Source organism: Clarias gariepinus, chromosome 6, assembly GCF_024256425.1.
Source record: "Clarias gariepinus isolate MV-2021 ecotype Netherlands chromosome 6, CGAR_prim_01v2, whole genome shotgun sequence".
Classification (NCBI taxonomy): Eukaryota; Metazoa; Chordata; class Actinopteri; order Siluriformes; family Clariidae; genus Clarias; species Clarias gariepinus.
In genome coordinates, this window is record NC_071105.1 from 37,079,158 (window position 1) to 37,102,033 (window position 22,876).

Genomic DNA, 22,876 nt, shown 5'->3' on the forward strand with positions numbered 1-22,876 from the left:
CACCATTAGGATTATTTTGTTCTGCTGAGAGTAATGAAACTCTACCTGCATCTCGTCCAGTTTGGACTGGATATCTGGAGGGTAGTCTGCAAGGCCGCAGGTGAAAGGGTCAAAGGGCGCGGCTCCAAACAGATCTGTACCTGCAGGACAGGTGGAAAATACTAATAATGATGCACTTTGAATAGATTCTCTGTATGCTCCATGGCTTGGATTTGCATATTTCAATGTGAAAGACAACTTTTTTTTTTAAGATGCAATAACACTTGCTTGGTCAACAGTAACTGATCAATGAGACTTTTAGATCTTTATTGAAATGCAACTACAAAAATAACTTATGTTTGACCTCTGGCTACATGAGGCGGAGAAGGGAAATTCCAATTCCCGTTACACGTCTGTATCCTGGACTTGGAATACCCAGGTGTAAACGGGACCATGTCGAACACGTCTGTCAGGGCGGCTTTCACCGGGATGCTACCAGCCTGATGATACACATCCAAAGAAGTTTAGGCAATTGAACAATTACGCTTGTAACTGTTCAATTACAGGAAAACAATTACCAGGAATTAGACAAGGGATAAGATAAACACTCTAAAGAATTAATATCACTTAGCGCTAGCAAACAGAAAACACATTTACACGAGGTCGTGGAACAATATAGCAATTGGTCTGTACAAAGTGGGCGGGTTTAGTGGGAGGCGGGGTCAGCAAGGATAGCGATTGGCTGGAATCGGGCGAACTGAGAGGCGTTAGTGCGACAGAGGAAATTTCTAGGGAGGACAAGGAGAAGACGTCATCAGTAGAGCAGGACAGAGGAGAGGACAACATGCAGGCCTTTGGTGAGGAGTTAACAAGCGACAGCTGAGACACAGAAAAAGAGAAAGAGAGAGAGAGAGAGAGAAAGGAAAATCTGTCAGAAAAGTCATTAAAATACACAGGACAAGGGCGTATAGTTATTAATTATAAGTCTTGTACAGAATCCTCCGAATCATCTTACGTACTGGAGACGAGTGTGGGCTGATCAGCTGATCCTCCATATGCTGAAGTTGTTTTTTAAGCTTGGAATTTTCCATTTCCAAATCCTGAATCTAATAAATACATATAATAACAATATTAGATTTTAATCATTTGTGCCAAGTTAAAAGGAAGAAAAAAAAAAAGGAATAAAAACAACGACTGAATTTAAAGAGCAGAACATCAGCTTTTAAACAAAAGAAATAATGCTAAAAATTATTATATCAGGACTGAAGCTGTGGGTTTAAGGAAAAGTAAAAAAAAAAACCATCGTCTCTGTTCCTACCCTCTTCTGTAAGTTCCCTATCTGTTTTCTGGACTCCACGTCTTTCCCCCCAGACTGCAGGAACAGTTTATATGCCAGGTCAAACGCCTGACCAATGGCGATGGTGATCTCTTCTGCCTGAAAACCAGCCAACCTCATGAGCGCATGTCAATCAATCAATCAATCAATCAATCAATAAATAAGAAGCCTCGTTTAGAGCACTGCTTAAGTCTTTCAGGATCCCCACACATCGCACATACACATTTCTCGCTGTCGAACACGTAGCACAGGTGCCTCTTGGTGTCGGCCTCGGTGCAGATGTAGGCGAAGATCCGTTTGTCCGTTTTGTCGTCGGCGCAGAAAGACATCCTGTGCAGCTGGCAGTTGTGTTTTACATCCTGCATGTTAGAAACAGACTAAATCAGCCAGATTGCTGTGATCAATAACATTTGATGGATTTGATCTGACTTGACGTGACTTCACTATGCACCCCATGAGCTCAAATATGGATTAGATACCTTTGTCTTCGGATCCAATATTCGGACCCCATATATGGAGATTTGGAGTTCGACTTTGGGAGTTTTCTCACCCTCCGACTTTTTGATATGCCTTTGAAACTGAAAAAAAAAAAAAAGCAAAGCATCAAACTTCAGAGTCAGTAACCTGAGCGTGAAAATGGTTTGGCATAACTAGCCAGAAGGGGGCGACATGAAAACCTCATCAGAAAGTGCCAACATGAAGCATAAAACTGTCTAGAGAAGCAACTTCAAACATTTTTGGCTTAAACTTCAGAGAGGTGGTGACTTGGCTTAAAGGGAAGCAGTCCAAGTCGTTTTCTTTGACATGATTATTGTGTACTGTAATTTATTTTTACACAGGTTATATAGCCTGTAATGCATTAAAAGTACCCAAACAACAATCTAAGCAGTCCCTTAGGATTGTGGGTAAAAACCATTCAATGTCTGGGAACTCAATTCAATTAGCATTAGTGTTTAAAGATAAACACGTCACAAAACTGCAGTGTAAAATGGTTTAAAATGCTGGAGTACACCTCAGTCAAGTTTCCAGTCTTTACCCTAGAGTTACCTATTGAGTTAATATACACAGTGAGGTATATTTTGCTCATTTTGATAATATATTTAACTAAATTAGACTGCATGCTAATGGAGGTCATTCCAGTGGGCACTCACTCACTCATCATCAATACCGCTTTGAGGCATGAGGCAGGGCGCACTCTGGAGGGTGCCAATCCATCACAGGGCACACACACATACGCTCTTTTACACACTATGGGCCAATTAGCCTAATCTGCATGTCTTTGGACTGTGGGAGAAAATCAGAGGTAACCCACCAAGCACAGGGAGAACATGCAACCTTCATGCACACATACCCCGAGGTGGGAATCGAACCCAGACCTTAGACGTGCAGGGCGACACTCCTAACCAGTAAACCACCGTGAAATTTTTAGTTAGAGCTAAATACTGCAAAAAAATATTTCAGAGCTAAAATAACATTTGCAGGGTAACTTGTGTGCTTGTAATGTCTTATAAATAATAAAATCTTCGTGGGGTAAGATGAAATTTAATTTTTAAAACTGTAGGACATTTCAAAGTATGAACACTTTTTTGGTTGGAAACTTTTTTTTTCATATTTCCACATTTAGACATTATCTATGCATCCACTTAGATAGAATTTCTTAGCATAGCAGGACAGCCAAGCTTAAGATCACTGTATTAAACAAACAAACAAACAAACAAACAAACAAAAAACGTGTAAAAAAAAAAAAAAGTTCAAAATTAAAAAAGTCGTGTAAATTTTTGTCTGATTTGTTCGCATGCTCATTGCACATACCTTCAGTTTTCTCACAGCCACCCGAACAACATCTGTGCCTTTTGGCTGTTCGACTGCCGTGATTCCTAAAAACTATAAGGAAGAGGGAAAAAAAAGAGTAATGTAAAAACATTATAATTAAGTTGTGAACCTAAATTTAGAATATTTGCTTTATCATGTCGCCAAAAGCAGCAAAGCAAAGCCCATTTAGTGACGTGTGTGTGTGTGTGTGTATGGATTTGTTAGAAAGTCAAGGTGGCTGACGGTGTGAGAAAGAGGGAGGGGATAAGGGGAAAATAAAACACCTCAGGGTTTTGGACCTCTCTGAGAATTATAGTGGTTTGTATTCCGACCACATTCGTCATTTAAGCAGCCACCATATATCAAGACACACACACACACATATATCAAACCTATCAGACCGTCTGTCGCTGCATGTAAAATACTCTCACAGAGGTGTATTACAATCTTTCAACTTCACACATCAAATCTTACTGTTGTTTTATATTAAATAGTAACATTATCTCCAAATCGTTTCTTCTTAGACAGCTAGCTAGCTCCTTATCTAGTCAGAGAGCTAGCAGTGTTTATAATATTAAACTTGCTAATTGTTCATCAGTTCATTCAGGAATTTTTTATTAAATGACTAATAAACATCAAAATACATTTTAAAAGAAGCTAATCATTATTTAGCTCATTTACAGGCTTTACTGTAGCCTAGTGTGTAATCAAAGCTAGCTAGCTAGCCTGCTTCACGTTGTCAGCACTGAGCTTGCTAGCTTAATCATAGCTAAATGTTTTTTTTTTCATACAATCAGCTTCATTTTTATTAAATTATTTATACAATTATGATGATTACTGTTTGCTTAACAGATTTTAGTCGAAAAAAATCTAGCATCCAAGTTGGTTATTTAGCTACCTAGCTAACAGTGTAACTTAAATGTTATGAAATCTTAGGATTGGGCTGATTTTTTTAAATCTACATTGAGTTTATTGAAAACTGGATGGTCTGAGTTAACTAATTGAGAAATGCTAGTGTTTGAGCTTTAGGGTGCCACATGTTTTACCAGGAAAAAAAAGAAGATATTTTTCGAATGTTATGCCACCATTAAGCATTTATCTAAAATAAGAAAAAATTCCAAAGCACTATTAATTTCAAAGCTTTTATCAAAGACGCCAAGCTATTTTATATTCCTACTGAACCTGCTAGCTCCATCCTACTGAACAAATTTATCTTTTAACCCTTATACCCCTATCTCACCTACTAGGTTTCGCCATAAGTACGGTTTATCGTGATTCACCTCTATGTTTCGATCTTAAACATGTTTAAATTTTTTGCCCTTACAGAACTTCGTGGAACGTCAGCGAAACGTCGCCGGGCAATCGCGGCGACTCACGGTGCCTAACTCCGCATCTTACAGTAAGTCAAACCGCATAGGTGAGATAGGGGTATTAGCGCTTAAAGCATTTGTTTTTACATCCATATACTGTACAGAGTTGTTTTTTTTTTTAATACCGGTCATTGACCAATATTTCGGTTGCGGCATGGATCCGTGCTGCTCGAGGTCTAAGAGTTAATACTTTTGAGACGCAATTTGCGCAGATATGCTAGCAGTGTTATAGGAAGTTATTTCGCGAGTGAGTTATTTAGCTGACTATTAAACAAAAGATGCAGAAGGCGCTGACGATTATTATGGTCATTTATCGGTTTTACAGGTTTATGCATCTTTGTTAAGAAGATATTTTATGTCATGCTAAGGTCAGACACGTGTAGATATTCACACTGAAATTATTTGAGAGAAACTTTACATATACAGAAGCTTAGCTTTTCACACTGTTGGCATAAAACCACAACAACAAAAAAAAAAAACCAACAAAAATCCATTTTTTCTCTCTCTGTAAGGCCTCCGCCAGACTCGCACCACTGAGTGCAGATTGAATCTCATCGGTTTATTAAAGCGTAGCTGTTACAAAAGATTCATCAGCACAAAACTGGCTCTGCAGAGAGGTAAGTGCAGAGATCTGTTCGGTTCTGTACCTTACCTTAGCGCTGTAGGCTACGTAATGCTTCACCAGAGCCTCGGGGCTGTGCATGCTGGGTTTATCTGCAGGGAAGATAAAAAGTCGAACATTAGCTGAAACGTCCATGGTGCAGCTTCGGGATGTAAATGCACTTTGTGGCACATTTCTAATACAGGAAGTGAAAACTTACAACAACAAAAAAAATGAGCAAACAAGCAAATCTGAACCCATGACCAACATCATTTAACCTGCTAGCGTTTGCAAGAAATACTGCTTATACAGACATTCTCTTGGTGTCAGATATAGTTAGAGTTCATGAACACAATCAAAGGTTTACGGTTTTGACCACGAGATTTTCCCTTTTTTGTGTCACATATCATTCTGTCTAGGTAAAAGTTTACTGGTTGGTGTTTTATTCTTCATAGTTTCAAAATAAAGCGAACAACGTGAGGACGTCACATTGTTGGAACAATAATACACACGAAAGCACACGGTGCTGTTTTCATCCCTTTTGTCAATCAAGCCCTAGACACTCCTCTCATTTCTGATAACGCCGCCCTCGCCCACAGTGCAAGAGAAAATTAATCAATAACTAGTCAGTGTGATGAAGCAGAGTTACGAAGTCTTTCTAAAGAATAATTTCCACTGAGCATGTATTGTCTCTCTTATAACCTTGGCCATGTCCCGTTCCTCGTTGAGTAAATGTATGGCATATGATTTGGAGATGATAAACAGACCCCGCGCATTGTGTCGCTCTCTGTTAGTCCCGTCCCGGAGCTAAATCAGCTGTGATGAATGAAACTGCTAAAAGAGTCGTTCAGTGGCATGACCTGACATGAGTTAACCCTGAGTCAGCACACAGGGAGAGAGAGAGGGAAAGAAAGAAAAATACGGGGAAAAAGAGACATAGATGAAGGGAGACATGAAAATACAGAGGGAGTCAAAAATATGGGAGTGAAATAAACGCACACAGGTAAAGATAATAAAAAAAGACAGAAAAGACAGAGATTAAAGAGTGAGTAAAAGTAAAAGAAAAATACAAACAGGCGAGAAAAAGAGATACAAAATAGAAAGTGTATAGTCTGTATATGTATAGGCTTATGCAAAAGTTTGGGCACCCTTTGATAACAGATTTTGGTAAAAAAAAAATTAAAAAAAGATGTAAAAAACAGTTTCTCCTGGAAATGGAAAAAACGCATAGTTGGCCAAAAATTTAACAAAAATAAAAACAATATTATGGCAATACTGTGCAAAATTTTGGGCACCCTAAGAGTTCCAGAGTCTCAGATTCTTCCAGAGTCTCGGACGATGAGACCCGGAAGTCCAAGAAAACATTTGGAGAGAACTGCTCATATGCTGATCAGAAAAACAAATCAAAACCCCATTTGACTGCCAAAAACCTGCAGGAAGATTTAGCGGACTCAGGAGTGGTGGTGCACTGTTCCACAAGACCTTCATGGAAGAGTCTGCAGAAGAAAACCTTACCTGCGTCCCCATCATAAAATCCAACTTTAGAAGTATGCAACAGAACATCTACAGAAGCCTGATGCGTTTTGGAAACAAGTGCTGTGGACTGATGAAGTTATGGGCATGTTTGGGAAAAAAAAGGAGAAGCATTTCATGAGAAGAACACCTTGCCAACTATTAAGCATGGGGGTGGATCGATCATGCTTTGGAGTTGTGTTGCAGCCAGTGGCACAGGAAACATTGCACAGGTGGAGGGAAGAATTTCACTAAATACCAGCAAATTTTGGAAGCAAACATCACACCATCTGTAAAAAAGCTGAAGCTGAAAAGGACAATGATCCTAAAGGACAATGATCCTAAACATACCTTGAAATCCACTATGGAAACCTCAAGAGAAGCAAGCTGGAGGTTCTGGCACGGCCATCACAGTCCCCTGATTTAAACACCATTGAAAATTTGTGGGTAGATCTTAAAAGAGCTGTGAAAGCAACCACCAAGGAATGTTACAGAACTAGAAGCCTTTTGCACGGAAGGATGAGAAAAAAACCCAAGTACAAAAATTGAAAGACTTTTAGCTATAAAAACCCTTTTCAAGCTGTGATATCTGCCAGAGGAGGTGTTACTACAGTAAGTACTGATTATGTAGGGTGCCCAAACTTTAGCACAGTGCCACAATAATGGTTTGATTTTTTTTATATTGGTTAAATTTATAACATAAAAAGTAACTATGTACTGTATCAATGTTTGCTGAAAATATTGTGCGTTTTTTTTCATTTTTAAGAGAGACTGTTTTAACATCTTTTCAATTAAAAAAAAGAGAGAGAGAGGAATAGAGAACATGCACAAAAACTCACTCACTCATCATCTATACCGCTCTATCCTATATCCTGGGTTTGCGGGGGCACCAGATCCTATCCCAGGAGACTTAGGTCATGAGGCAGGGTACACCCTGGACGGGGTGCCAATCCATCGCAGGGCACACACACTCATTCACACACTAATTTGGGAACACCAATTAGCCTAATTTGCATGTCTTTGGACTGTGGGAGGAAACCGGAGTACCCGGAGGAAACCCACCAAGCACAAATGCAACCATTGGATGTGTAAGGCGACAATGCTACCCACAAAGCCACCAGGACATCCAGAAAAAAATAGTGAAAAAAAAAGAGTATACATAGGGAAAATGATTAAAAGAGAAAGAGAACATTTTTAAAAAGAGAGAAAGTGACAGAAAATACAGAGGAAGAGGTAGACAGAAAACAGAGAGAGAGAGAAAGCATGTACAAAATGTAAAGGAAAAAAATTGTGAGGTCTTGATTATGACTGTCGTGACGGAAAGAGAAAGAGGGAGAGAGAGAGAATAAGAGTTAGAGAGAGAGAGAGAGAGAGAGAGAGGCGGTGTCTATGAGTAACCCACTGACTGCTCAACTCCATAAACAGGCTCTTTGTGAAATGAAGTGAGGACAGCAGCGTTTATGAGACTCCGTCCTCCATTAGAGAGACGATAAACATTCGTTCACCTGCACTTCATCCCTTGATCATCGTTAGAGTCAATTAGTTTATCAAATAATAACATTAACTTCTGACAGTGTACAGTAGATACATTTTCAGCAATTTAGCCAATTATGATTTTTTTTTTTACGGAAATTTGTCCACTTGACTATTTTTTCCCTACACTTTTACATCAGAGAGACAAAATGTTCTACTAGCTAGGAGAATCTTAATACTTCATGAGCAAACCCAAGGTACATCCCAGAGCATCAGGGTGTCTGGTAAAGCAGGTACGCACTCGAATTAAACACATGACTAATCTCTTCGGGCAGGTGAACCACTCCGGCATCCATGAAATATTTAAAGCCAGGGATACGAGTGGAGACTAGAGATAAACTCTGCTGAGCGTAGGCCGTGACCAAAGGGCGGGTCCTGGATGGGGGGATGGGGGGTGGGCAGAGGAATTGTCTGGTCTCCTTCATTAATAACCCATGTACTTGGAAGTCAGGTTCTAATGCTGGAAACTGGTATATCACACCAACAGCAAGTAGGATAAGTGAGATTCCAGCACTATCTTCCACATGTACATCACTATGAGCCATGAATGTGTGTGATATTGATGTACAATTAGACTCAGCACTTGTTGCCATAACGCTTTCAGTGTCTGAGTCATATGGAGTTGATTAACACTTTTATGATTACAAAGGTTAAATGGTATAAAATCGAGAAATTCCTTAAAAACTTTTGAGTTCATGGGCAATTGGTACAATTCTACCACCTACTGGACTGGAGCAGAAAAGTGGCAGGAAAAAATTGACACTGGTACCTCGGCATACGGAAGCTCCAACTCACAAATTTTTGTATTAAGAACTTAAATTTTGCCTCAGCACACGAAGCATTTTCGGCATACCGGCTAACGTCTGGGAGCCGTTGAAAATTTGTTTGCATCAGTGCAAAGCCAAGCGAAGCGAGTTTGCATTTTGTGCAAGATTTAGTGAAGAATGTTAGCAAAGACGTTAGGAGGAAGAAAATAGAGTTACTTTCAGTTTGGTTCTTAAAGCAGCTGTTTTTTTATTGTTTTTATATGCAAAATTATGATGGTAGTGTTGAAAATTGGTAATACCTGTAATATTTTTGGGTGGCTGAAACGGATTATCTGCATTTACATTATTTCCTATGGGAAAATGCGTTTCACAATACAAAGTTTCGCCTTAAGAACTCGTTAACTAAGTTCGTAAGAGACCTGACATTTATATAGCAAGTTATACAGCATTACAATATTTATTAATTACTTTAAGTAGTTTTAGCTTCAAATCCTGTACGTAATATAGCTGCTTGAGCCAAATTAGTCGATATACTGTACATAAGTGACACTGAATCAATTATAAAATCATGATGAAAAAATGTAACCGTTTCGAAACACAGATTCAGATTTATAGTCTGTCATTCATATCGCTAGTCAGGACTGATACAAAATGAAAGCAAGACTCATGTATAGTGAAGATCGAGACCAAAAACCCAGCAAATTATGAATTACTCCAACTACAAGGGGTGTTTATGTCAAACTGGGACTTCTGATGAAGTTTCTGTTGAATGAAGATGTAAAACAGGCAATTAACATTTACAGAAGACTTTAAGCACAGTCCGGTGATGAGACTCTGAGCCGCAGTAAAACATCTGAATGTTTTAAAAAAGGCTGTACATCCATGAATGACGATCCCGGTCGAGGTGGCTCAGACCCCATTGTAGTCGTTTCAGACGTGAAGGAGGCAGACTAATCATGGATCGGCCTAACTGAGAAAACCTTTTACCTTGATGGTGTCCAAGCACAAATGAAACGCTGGGATGAGTGCATTAGTGTAGCAGGTGATTATATAGAGAAATAAGAAGTTTTTTTTTTTTTCACTCTTCGCATTCTGCTATTCTGCACAATCAACAGTCCCAGTTTGACTTGAACTTACTACTATCTTGTAAAAGAGATATATTATGATGTGTTTGGGATCAAAATCAGGCTTTGATTTCATGCACATTTTTCAATAATCAATTAATCATTAAAAATAAATGCATTTATGTATAATGTATTTTTTTTTATAGTTAAACTTAAAAAAAATTTTCTATGATCAAAACCCCAACAAGCTAGTTTTGTGAGACAACAAATTAAAAATGATTAAAACAAACAAACAAACAAAAAAAACAATACGGCTGTCGAAAATACTGCACAAAACAAGGCGGCTAAATATGCGACGTTCAGCACTGCATTTAGCCTCAACTGAAAGTGCGCCCTCTTGTGGTGTACAGGTTTAATACAGTATATGAGTCATAGTGTAATATTATGCAAAACAAACATTATCAGTTCATGCATTTTAGCCGGTTTAATTCTAAACAACAATTAATAGATTAATGATTAATCACTATTATCCCTGTAGAATGTGTGATTACAAAAATAGTTCTTTTTTTTGTTCGTTTTTCATTGGGGCCTTTAAATAAATCTGGCCTGTAGTCAGCCTGGTCATCAGTTCCTTCTTTTAACAGCCACACAGCAACTCTGTCAACACATGCTGACGGCTGCCGAAGCACTAAAACTGAGAGATTAACAACGGCAACTGAGTTATCATTCAAAATGTTTACTATAGACAGCTGACGGAGCAGCGCCGTCACGTCTCGTACCTTTCCTCCTGCTGAAGACTGCGTTCATCGTGATGAGAGACAGACGCTCCACTCGTCTGGACAGAAACCACCTGAGCAACGGAGGAAAAAAGCGTGAGGAATAGTACATCCTGATTACAGAAACATCCAGTTTCTAATAAAAATATTACAAACGACAAACACCGAGTGATTTAATGTTAACATTGTGTACAATTTATTTATTTTTTTTAAATAAAATGAAATTTAGAAAAACCCCGCTAAATAAAAGTTAAAACGGCATGTCAATTCTATTGATTTGAAACTAAAAGTCTGTCCTATTAAAAGTCCATCACTGAGATACAAAGTACTAAACGACAGCGAGTTTAATTAGAGTGACAAGCTAATAAAAAAGACATCAGAAGTCTAAATTATTCAGAAGAAATCGATGTGTCTGGCACTGGGGAGTAACACTTATTAACAAGCCTCCCATCGCTTTTCGCTTTCACGCCGTTAAAATGTTCTTTCGCTTAAGTGTCTCACCGAGGATGTTACACAAGCCAGAGACAGCGTTATCGATGAGAAGGTGAAAATCAAACGCTATGGACATTTAATTACATTGGGAGTGCAGGGGGTGTCCAAAAACCCCACTCCTGACAAAGTCGTTTAATTCGGAGGTGAAAAGCGGAGCAGTGAAGATGAAGCAGAGGTCCATCTCATTTAAATCAGCTGTCATTTCACATAAAAAATAAATAAATAAATAAATAAAAAATATTGAAAAGAAAAAAAAAAATCACATGGTTGTTAAAAAGAGCAGGACGGAAACTGAGAGCGTCCGGAAATATGAAAAGTGAAATGCGGATGAACTCGAGCTGAATTTCGAACCCTTGAATATTTCGAACATGAATATTTCTCTCTAATCTCAACAGACTCAACAGCAGCTTTATTAATAAAGAATATCAATATCCATATTCATGCAAGTTGTGAATGTTTTATTGCTTTGATGCATCATTTAAAATGTTTTAAATCATAAATCAGTTCATCTAAATGTAAAAATGTACATTATACACTAATCAGGCTCTACATTAAAACCATTAGCATTAAACCAGCGAGGTTTTCGGTTCTAATGCCACCGCGGCAGATCTAGCTCCGGAACCCAACCCTTAATATAATTATTCCAGTAAGATACAGGACCTTAAAGAGAGCCAAGACTTATAAAAACTTGTAATTGTTTTTTTTTTTTTCATTTTAACGTTATCAAGCACTAAAAACACAACTTTATGACTATTATCCTTCACAACGCCACCTTACCTCAACAAACTCTCAGCCTCTATATAAATTATCCCATTTAAAGTGTTTGGGCATGGAGGGGGTTAAACCGCACAGCTAATGAATGTCTTACACCCTCTCCCAGTCGAGTGTTAATGTTCTCGAGCCACCTGCATGACAAGTAAAATGACTTATACCGTACCCCTGCGCAAGCTCTCACTCTGGAGCTGCAGAAAACACCCGGGAGGTTCGCCTGCAACGCTGATGGATAGCTTATTAAAAAACTGACAGCCGCAGGGTCCTGGTGGAGGGAAAGAAGTCCAGGGAAAGGTTACAGAGAACTTCTGGGGGAGACCTAGTCTGTCATTCAGGACTTACTGTACTGTACCATGGCCACACACTGGCGCAGCTCACAGCTTCACACCACTTCACATGGAGAAGTCTGGAATTGTTGCCTTAGGAATAAAACATTTGGCAGGAAATTTGCCTCGGCATACGAAGCATTTTCGGCAAACGAGCAAACGTACTGAGCCAAAACGAGCGCCAGCTAAGTTGCGCGGACGTCCGGGAGCCGTTCAAACCTTGTTCACGTCAAGGAGATGCCAAGTGAAGCGAGTTTACACTTTTTTTTTGTGTCTTTTTTTTTTGTGTGTGCAGGATTTAGTGACGACATACTGTAGTACCATGGGTCGCAAGAATGTTTTTAAGGATGGTGGTAAGAAGTAAAGGGAGCCGCTTTCAGTTTGGTTTTTAAAGCAGCCAGTGCCAAAAGGGATCATAAATTAAGGTTAAGTGAAGTTTAATGTCTATTTATTTTATGTGTTACTTCATTTACATGTCTTTTCTTAATGTTTTGATTGTTTTTATATGGGAAAATATACATTATATATAATATAACATATATAATATAAAAAGAAATTGGTAATATTGGTAATTTTTTGGGTGGCTGGAACGGATTATCTGGACTTACATTATTTCCTATGTGAAAATGTGTTTTGCAATACGAAATTTGGCCTTAAGAGCTCGCCTCCGAAACGGATTAAACTTCGTATGCTGCGTTTAAAAATTCTTGCATTTAAATTAAGGTAAAATGTTGCAGTTCCTCTGTAATCCTACAGGTGGTGCGCTCCAAATATTCACACACTGGCATATGTACAGTAGGTAAACACTTTTTGTTAAATATTTTCTATATAAGCTACTCACCTACATTTATTGTCCCTTTTTTACAGAAAAATTTAAAACCCCTACAGAAACAGGTCTAGGTAGTTTATGGAGTGAGGATAAATTACACACACACACACACACACACAATCATCAGCATCATCATCATCTCAATCGTCCTGCCAGCTATTAAATCTTCAGCACTGCAGACTCTTCGGAGTAAAGAGGTAAGATGATGACGTGCTTCACTGTGCACGTAATCTCATTATACGGGCAGTTAAGAAAACCGATTAGAGCAACGGCAAGCATCCAGCAAAACCGCGTGCTGAATATGTCTCTGCTTTAATACAGGAAATGCAGTTTTGCCCAGAAGCACAGGAAACTCCAGAACCGGAGTTGGCATTAAAATGATCTTCGGTCTAGTTGAGTTATAAATACAATGTACACAGTAAAGGATGGTTGTCACAAACACTGCACAGTGTGGACCAGAATAACACACTGGGACTCAGACGTGCATATGAGCAATAAAACACCCGGGGGCGTGCACTTCTTGGAAAATATCAAATGTCAGGCTGGCGTCATACAGCAGAGTTAAACACGACATACTGTAATATCCTACTTTTTAAAAAAGGTCATAATAAACTCCGAAAAGTCAAAATGAATCAGCATGCCTCAATTCACTCCTGTTTCAAACGTGCTGTTGTAGCTTTTAATGCATTTGATATACCGTGCCACAACCACAACTCTTTTTGGAAGAGCATTTTTTTTAGCCAATCAGAACGCAGGAAAAGGAACCTGCTTTAAAAACAGTGCCTAGGAGACGAATCAGAGGAGGGGCTGTGCAAATCGTTCCCCGGCTTTTCTTTCTCCCTGGAATGATGAAAATTATTAATTTTACCAGCTTAAGGACAATAACTGACATAAATGGAAAATGAATAAAAGGTGTAATGTTTATTTTTTCCTTATTTTGTTTAAAGACCCTGTGAATGTTCTTTATAAATATGGATTATGAATGTCCATTATGTAATATGTTCTGTCCAAGCAGAACATATTACGTACATATATATATATATATATATATATATATAGTATAAAAATATACATTTTAAAACTTAAGTTTGTTGTTACTGTCGTCATCATCTATACCGCTTTATCCTGTATACAGGGTTGCAGGGGGCCTGGAGCCAATGCCAGGCGACTTAGGGCACAAACTAGAAGGGTGCCAATCCATCGCAGGGCACACACATACACACACTACAGGCAATCTGCATGTCTTTGGACTGTGGGAGGAAACCGGAGTAGCAGGAGGAAACCCACCAGGCACAGGGAGAACATCATGCACAAACACCATGCACACAGACCCGGAGGTGAGAATCGAACTCAGACCCTGGACGTGCAAGGCGACAGTGCTAACCGCTACGCCACCGTATCACCTAATTTTTGAGCAAACCTAAATGTCGTGATGCATAGCAAATATTTTTACCTTATCGCCAACATTTAGCTTTCCTTCTTCCTTTTATCAGATATTTAATCAAATTGGATAGATATTTGTTTGTTAGTTTGTTTGTTAGTTCTTTTGCATTTATTGCATAGAAATTTGATTCAGAAAATAAAAGTGTAAATCGTAAAATGTATGAAGATATAAAAGTGTAAAAATGTGAATTATAAAAAATATAAAATATTTTTTTTACATTTTAATTATAAATACAAATAAAATTATTCATTTACTAATATAGTTAATCAATTGCTATTTAATTATTAGACTATTGTTAATAAATTGTTGGGGACTCCCTCGTCTATAATCTCTGTGATGAGTCCAGATGTTCCTACAAGACAAAAGATTCCTGTAGCCTTGTATTTAATAGAAGAATAAGCATGGCAATAATGAAGTGCAACACTAATATCTTAAACACACACACACACCGCTCAGTGCTGTTACGGTGAGTAAACGGTGACGAATGACAGGTACTGTAGAGGTGTACAGTAATGAAGTGATTCATTCCCAGCTCGTGAGACTCGGTGGAGAATGAAGTCGTTTTTTAAACTCAGGTGAATCAGCCAACGCGTGCCGAGTGGCCTCCGAGCGTCGGAGCGTCTCTCGCGGGCGCTTCCTTTTTGTCTCCTTCTTTCCCCAAGACAAAGCTCTCCTGAATAATAAAACAGGTTCATAAATCTTAAGTGCTGACTCCGAGCGCCCCGTTTAGGGCTTAAATCCATTTGAATAATTTCCCTCTAATCTCTGCGCCTGTTTCTGCATGATAAGACCTCTGCCCTGGTGGAATGCTGCGCCCGCCTGAGTCACTTAAATATGCCCATATTTTACTGTCAGCCATTAATTTCTGAGTGTGTGTGTGTAAAGCTTTCCATTTTTTATTTTTTATTTATTTTATCCAAGTGGAGGTGGAACAGTTGCCAGCTGCTTAACCACATCCCAAACAAATGTACAGCATTTGGCTTTTCACCTATAAAGGGAGATGAATATAAAGGAATGAAAAGCAGCAGGACGACGGGGCCTCTGTCGGCTCGGCTCTATCAGAGACAGGCGGCTTTGAAAGCCTTGTTTGTTCGATAAAAAGGAAACGTACGAGCTTCCTGAGAGAAATACGACCCCCAGAACGAAACAAAGTCAGTGTAAAGCTCAAGCGTGCCTGTCTTTCAGATCTTTTAACAGGGCCTCAAGATCAAAGATTTGGAAAGAAAACGTTTGATCAAACTCAAGACTCTTTTTCGTAAGTGTATTTAAATTCACTGAAACGTGTGAGAATCTCTGTACAACAGTCAGAATCTGATCTCATCATAAATTGGATTAATGTACGAAAAAAAAGAAGGAAAAGAAACTGCACTACGTATAGTGATTTGGTTTGCAACCATGCTTTCGGCTGCTTCATAATCCTCCTGAGAATGTAAAAAAAAACAGCAGGGTGGGATTTAGCTGTGGATTAAGTATCTGTTAGAGCGTTTGATTTTGTAGTTTAGTGCGCGGTTAAATGTAGACATTATAGTAAATTTCCCTCCCTCCCTTTTTTTGGCCTTGTTCAGACTGCAGACGATAAAAAAAAAAAAAATGTATAAGGTTAAAAGTGATCAGATTGGAGGTACGCATGCAATGTAACCAATAATCAACAACCTGTCTGATTCCATCACCGCCCCACGGTTAAGGAGCCGTTGTTCTGATATACTTTGTATCTTCTCCCTACGCAGTTTTCAACATGGATCCATGTCCCATACTGCATGATCGTGTGGACTTGGGTAAACTTGGACAGCGAGCGGCATGATGGACAGGTTGAAATCTGAAATTTGAGCTCAGACTGAGACACATCTTTACTTTATGGCTGCTCGACATCAACACTAGACAAGCAAGTCCTAAAAGTGGCTTCATAAAGCCATCACACTGGAGACTCCTTTAGTACGATGTTATAAATCGACACCTTCTGGCCAGACAGACTCGTAAGGTTGTTGAGTGAGACGGAGACATTTGTAGAATTAATCAGACGTGGCCGGTCCTGGAATGGTGCATTAAGTACAGTATAACGTTCAACAACATATTAAGTCGTAAACTCAAACTGCACAATTCTTTATAATTTGTGGATGATACAAATTCTTAAAATCTAACCACCACGACACCCGAACATCTCTGTAAATTTGGGTGTAAAGCAGCTGATACAGTAGTAGAGTAACTGATACTCCTCTAAATGAGTATCCCTGAAGGCTCTAAAGCAGGAGTGCTGGAACAGAACGCCACGCTGATTGTGTAATTTATCAATAGTCAATTAAAAAAAAAAGCATCTTTAATGTATCAGCGCATCATTAGGATGCCTGAAGAGTTTTCCTGAAAGTCTGTTTGTCTCTGCGGCAGGAAGGTGAAGTGTGATTAAATGACTGAATGCATTATGAAAACTATGACTGATCCATTTAGAGATAAGAAGGGATTAGTCATGGCTCGACTGAGTATCTCAGGACACAGCACGTTTTCCCCCGCCGGGTTAAATTACCGCGGCTAACTGTTATAGACTATTATAACTATCCTACAAATTCCTGACATGTTCCCAAACGTAACATGTACAGTATATAAAAGTGTACTAATTGCTTATAGTTACAGGACATGATTTCTCGTCACACCACCACGTCGTTGATTATCTTTCCCGAAGTGTTTTATTCTTTGGCCGAATGAGAACTTTATTTTATATCCCCCACTAATGCGCCGTACTCACACTGCACTATGAAGTACGATTCTGAATCCACAGAACGTAACCCATATTTCATGGACATATTATAAAAATATGAATACCCAGCTTGGCCTCACCTCTCTTGTCAGTCCTCAATGCTAAATGGGTCGTGTCAGAAGAAATTGCAGCCATCCGTCTCACTTTCATGCACCTATACAAACCCAGCTGAGACGTTCATGAGGTTCTTCATACATCCTTATTTGGTGTCCTAATAACCTTACAGTCACTGTGCAAATTTTTTATGCCGTGCTCCTCATGAGGGATGTGAATACAGTATCTTTACCAAAAAAAAATAATACAGTCAGACATATTCAGCTTTTTGGATTCTATGTGCTCGATTTATTTGTTTCAATATTTTTCTTTATTCTGTTCATTAAAGCAAACAAAGCTTGTAACAAAACAATGGATTAAGACGTGGTACTACTGTACGGTTCGGAACGTCTCAGGTTCAAATCCCATGACCACCAACTTGTCCCTGTTGGGCCCTTGAGCAAGGCCCTCAACTGCTCAGATGTAATAACGAGATAAGGGTGTCTGCTATAAATGTAATCCATCCCTAAGGTGAAATTTCGTATTGCAAAATAGGAAATACAGATAATCTGTTCCAGCCACTATAAAACATATCACCAATACTACCAATTTCCAATAGTATAATCATATAAAACAATTACACCATTCAGAAAAGACATGGAAATGAAGTAAAATATGAAATAAATAGACATTAAACCTTACTTGACCTTAATTTATGATTCTTCTTGGCACCGGCTACTTTAAAAGCGGCTCCGTTTATTTCTTGCTACTGTCCTTGATAACGCATTGTGCTATGTATTTACTAAATCTTTCACAAAATGCAAAAAAAAAAAATCCCACAAAAAATATATAAACTTAAATAAATAGGCATCCCAGCATGGACGCTAACAGGTTTTGAATGGCTCCTGGACGTATGCGCGACTTAGCCAGCCCCTCTGTTCCCTATGTTGACGCAAATTCCTTAAAAACTTTCAGTTCTTAAGGCGAAAATCCGTTCGTATTGCGAGTTACCGCTGTACCTCTATACCATGAGAATTATAGCTAGTATAATAGCTGTTGTAAACCTATTTTAAGTGCTACACGTGATCGATTCAGTTACGTTATTCTTTTGTGTTGCACTCCGTATATCGCCACACTCACTCCAACATTAATCTACGCTTTATCTCCCCTGTATTAAGTCCTACGCGTTCCAGCTGCACCTGGATACAAACGGAGCCCTGGATCTTTCCTACAGAGCAGAACTGGAACGTATATTTTCAGCAAATCAGGTTATTTTAAAGGTCTCTTCATATTGCATGAGATGTTCCCTTGCGATCCCTTGGAGAACCAAACAGAGTACCTCGCCATATTCCTGTATTACGGACTTTTAGGATAAAGGAGCTTTATCAGCGTACAGGATTAAGGGTGTCCTGTATGTCTGGCGCGTTTATAGAACATAAAGCTCGGATTAATTCTATAAGAGAGCAAATTAATTATGGAATCTCTCTCCGTTGTGTTAGCAGTGCGGCAGGAGGTGGGGTGTGGAAGTATTTGCCCCCTCCTTAAGGATGAGCAAAGCTCTGGTTGTATTCCTAAGACAATAAGCTGATTAAGCTGGACCTCGGCGAGCCAGGACGAGAAGCGAAACCGGCGGCACACCAGAGCCAGAGATAGAACAGGTCAGTGATGAACGCAGCAGTTTTTCTGCCCCCAACACCTCCGTACACTCCATCTCTTCAACCAGCACAATGGTGGTGCTGATGCAGATGTTCCTGCAAGGAGCAGCACAGACACCTGTGTGTGTGTGTGTAAGCACTAAACTTAGTGTTAGTGTTGGTAACAACCCCGACCCCAATGACCGCACAGACCCAAAGAACCACAGAGAACCAGCCCAACTGGAAACAACATGGACTAGCTGATGACGGAATTGTCCGAGGTGAGGCGGTTAATGTTGTGAAGCAGGACGTCTGGAGTGCGTCAGTGGAGCAAATCTAACACACATGGAGCAGGCAGATGTCAAGACGAAGAAAATGGACATCAGATGAACAGGACTGTGGACTTTTCATACAAGACTGGAGGAGGTTGGGGGGTTGGGTGAAGGTTTGTGTGTGTGTGTGTGTGTGAATAAATGAAAAAATATGCTAAACTGATGCATTAAAACCAGCTAGAAAGTCTCTCCGTGCATGCAACTTCCTTTTTTTCACTCTCATCCTCTTCTTTTTTTGACTCTCCCTCTTTTTTTACTGGAATTCTCTGTCTGTTTCCTGTCTCTTTTTTTATCTATTTTTCTCACTCTATCTGTCTTTCTCTCTCTCCATCTTCTCGCTTTAGTTAATTTTTGGAAAGGAGAAATATAAACCGGCACATCAGACAAGCACAACAAGACATGACATCACTTCTCTCCCTCTCTCTCTCTCTTCTAGTTTAAAGATCTGACGAGGTTTCTTTTTTAAAACTCAAAAATGTAAGAATCCTGAACTGATGCATTAAGTCTCTCTCTCTCTCTCTGCCACGCTCATATTTATTTTTATAGCCATGACAAATATTAATGTGTGTTGCCAAAGCTTGGATACAGACTTTGGAAAAAATCTTTTTTTTTAAATGACTACACCGTCAGAAACGAATATACAAAGATGCAACACTACAGAAAAAAAGTCTTTAATAGAAAACAAAAAGGCACAAATGTGTGTGTATGTGTTCTGCCATCTCTCTCTCCATCTCCAAAAACCCATTAACCATCCTAATAATAAAAAAAAAAACTAAATAAAAAGCATTTCTTCAGAAGGCAGAATTTTCCTTCATGTCCGCGAAAAAAAGATAAAACTTTCATTTACAAAACTCACTAACATCAATCATTTAAACAAACCCACATCTGCCCGTCTCACTCGTGCCATCCATCAGGCCTAAACACACACACACACACACACACACAGCTTCGAATCGATGCTCAGCCCAACATTCACCTTGAGATGTTGGATTTAATGTTCTCCGCAGGCGTTTATGGCTAAACTGCTGTCTCAGCAAATTTGTCCTCCATCCACATCCTGATTACACGCTTCCTCTCGGAATAATGACATGATTAAGGTCACGTTCCAGGTGCGTTTGTCACTCCCGAACAAACGAGGCCTGATGGGACGTGAGGGAACTTTTTGACATCGTGTCAACAAACACCACTAACGAGGGGGAAATCTGTGGAGAGAAATAAACTATTAACAGCAGTTTCACATCATTAACGAGACACCAATGATTTCGAATGCATTCCGTAGACTTTCGGTATTTCTACAGTATAATTCTAACACAAATCAATCAACGTGCTTTCGCGAGGATGATACACTACATATTATCATCGATCAAATATTAGATAATATGTTATACAAAGATAGAGATAGTATACTGATTATATTTAAATACTTTTCTTATTTATTTATTTATTTTTATTTATTTGACTGTGGGAGGAAACCGGAGTACCTGGAGGAAACCCACCAAGCACATGCAAACTCCATGCACACAGACAGTGCTAACCATTAAGCCACCGTGCTACTAACAAAAATGTGCTTTGTAGGACAACTTATCTAATGTATATACATATATAACATGAGAGTAGTTTGTTTGCTAGCTAACTAGCCAAATAAGACATATAATAGAAGTATGACGCTAGTGAACTAGGTAGCTCTAGCGAGGTCCGTTTTTTTCGGTCATTGCTTAATTTCGGATCTCGTCTCTGTATCGCTTTGGGCAAAACACCCTCAGTTTTTTTTCTACACAACCCTTTTAAACCCTTTTTTCGAAACGCACCACATTCTGCTTCCAACAGCGACGATACTGCGGCGGCGCTAAATGGAAAAGCAACTGTACAATGTTTTAACCCACGCTCGAGGGAGAACAAAGTTAGAAACTTGATAAAGCCTTCTACAAATTACATACACGAGGTGCTGTAGCCGTAAGCATGAGCCGAGTTGCCAAATAAAGATCCGCCATCGCTAATCTTAGCTGCATTTCATCATTGTCTATTCCTGCTTCCTGTTTTTCGCCCCTCTGAGAAGGGAAGCCGTGCTCGAGCACGCTAAAAAGGGAACTCTGCTACGAGCGAGCACGGGATGGACGCCCTTCCTGGGAGGGGGGATTATTTGATTTGGAACGCGGCCAGCCAGGCACTCCCGTTCCCATTTAACGCATCTCAAGTGCAGGTCCTGCAGGGACAATATGCTTTCTCACTTTGATCCCTTCATCGCTCTCAGCTTCAGAAGCAGCACTCTGCAGGTTTTGGACCGGTATCTCTTATATCAGCTTGGGAGAGCTCTGATTTCTGAAGTACACCAAAATCTGCTTTAGTGTAGGAGTTTTAGTGCTAAAAAACCTCAAAGCTATATTCGGATCGGATCAGTTTTCCATTTAGAGTACGCCAGGGATTTTAGTCCCATCTGCCGTATTGGTCACGTTAAAAGACGTGCAAATGGAAAGATCACGTCGCAGACCTCCTGAAAATATCCTGCTTATCCTTGGTAAAGATTGTGTTGGGAAACTATGCATTTCACTTCTACTAAAGTAGAAAAACACCCAAGGAAATGCTTCCTCTCGGCCAAGATGACCAAAAAACCCAGCAACGTAACCAACAAAGCCAAAAATCTTCACTCCATGTAACCAAAACGGAAATCAAATTGGGGTTAAAATGCAGAACAACGCAAACGTTTCATTGCATGTGTCCGACCTCACGTGAGCTACTAATGCAACAAGCCGCACACTCTCTAAAAAGAAATGAGCTCCATTTAGTAGTGACAACTGTACACAATCATGAACACACACCCACATGCGACCTCATGAGAATCGAGCGTAATTACTACAGACATCCTCCGGCAACATCACTTACAGTAACAGACCACCTGTGTCCGAAAACCCATCCTGTCCCCACAGCGCTTAAGTCAACTACATTAAATGCTAATGTTTAATGGTTTTCTTCCCTTCCCAGTCCTCATCTATCAATACATAATATCCGAAAGAACGTCCTTGGGATTCCGTAACCTGCTCTGAACATCAATCTTCTTATCCGTCTCTTTTCCATGCAAAGCCTCAGAGAAACGAGGTGCCGTTGACGTGAAGAGCATGCAAATTCGTTTATAGCGTATGAACCATGAGCAATGCGTCACTGCCGTGTTAATGCGGCTTTAAAGCACGACCTGAGCATTTCAAACAAAAAATAGAACTGATTTGGAAGAATTAAGGTGTCAAACATAGCCAACAGAGCTATCACTGCACCAACGGTACGTACTTAGCAAACATGACTACAGACTACAGTATGTCCTGATGATGCTCAGTATTGCTCTCATCTCCCACTAGGGATGGGTGCAAATACTTATGCACTTACAAATGAAAGCAATGATCAGGTATGACATGCTGAATTCTGCATTCTGATTGGTCAGAAGTCAGTTTCTATAACAACGAGGGCAATGTCGGGGGCATGGAAGGAGTCTCCAGTGTCAGTGCTTTGTAACAAGCAGAGCCGTGC

General features: G+C 39.5%; 1 protein-coding gene across 5 annotated transcripts in view; it reads right to left on the bottom strand.

Moving 5' to 3' along the window:
- The window catches only part of gulp1b (GULP PTB domain containing engulfment adaptor 1b), a 32,803-nt gene that overhangs the window by 1,846 nt on the left and 8,081 nt on the right, over positions 1–22,876 (bottom strand). Inside the window, exons 2-11 of one of the 5 annotated variants that reach the window (XM_053498259.1) lie at positions 20,337–20,562; positions 10,754–10,824; positions 5,150–5,211; positions 3,128–3,199; positions 1,795–1,893; positions 1,537–1,674; positions 1,298–1,414; positions 999–1,085; positions 344–479; positions 46–140 (exon numbers count right to left, since the gene is read on the bottom strand). In XM_053498259.1, coding sequence (XP_053354234.1) covers positions 46–140; positions 344–479; positions 999–1,085; positions 1,298–1,414; positions 1,537–1,674; positions 1,795–1,893; positions 3,128–3,199; positions 5,150–5,211; positions 10,754–10,781 — 834 coding nt within the window. In that variant the 5' untranslated portion in view covers positions 10,782–10,824; positions 20,337–20,562. Of the gene's footprint in view, positions 1–45; positions 141–343; positions 480–597; positions 859–998; positions 1,086–1,297; positions 1,415–1,536; positions 1,675–1,794; positions 1,894–3,127; positions 3,200–5,149; positions 5,393–10,753; positions 10,825–20,336; positions 20,563–22,876 lie in introns of those variants that run through there. The other 4 variants (XM_053498258.1, XM_053498257.1, XM_053498261.1 and 1 more) reach the window with 4 other exon arrangements.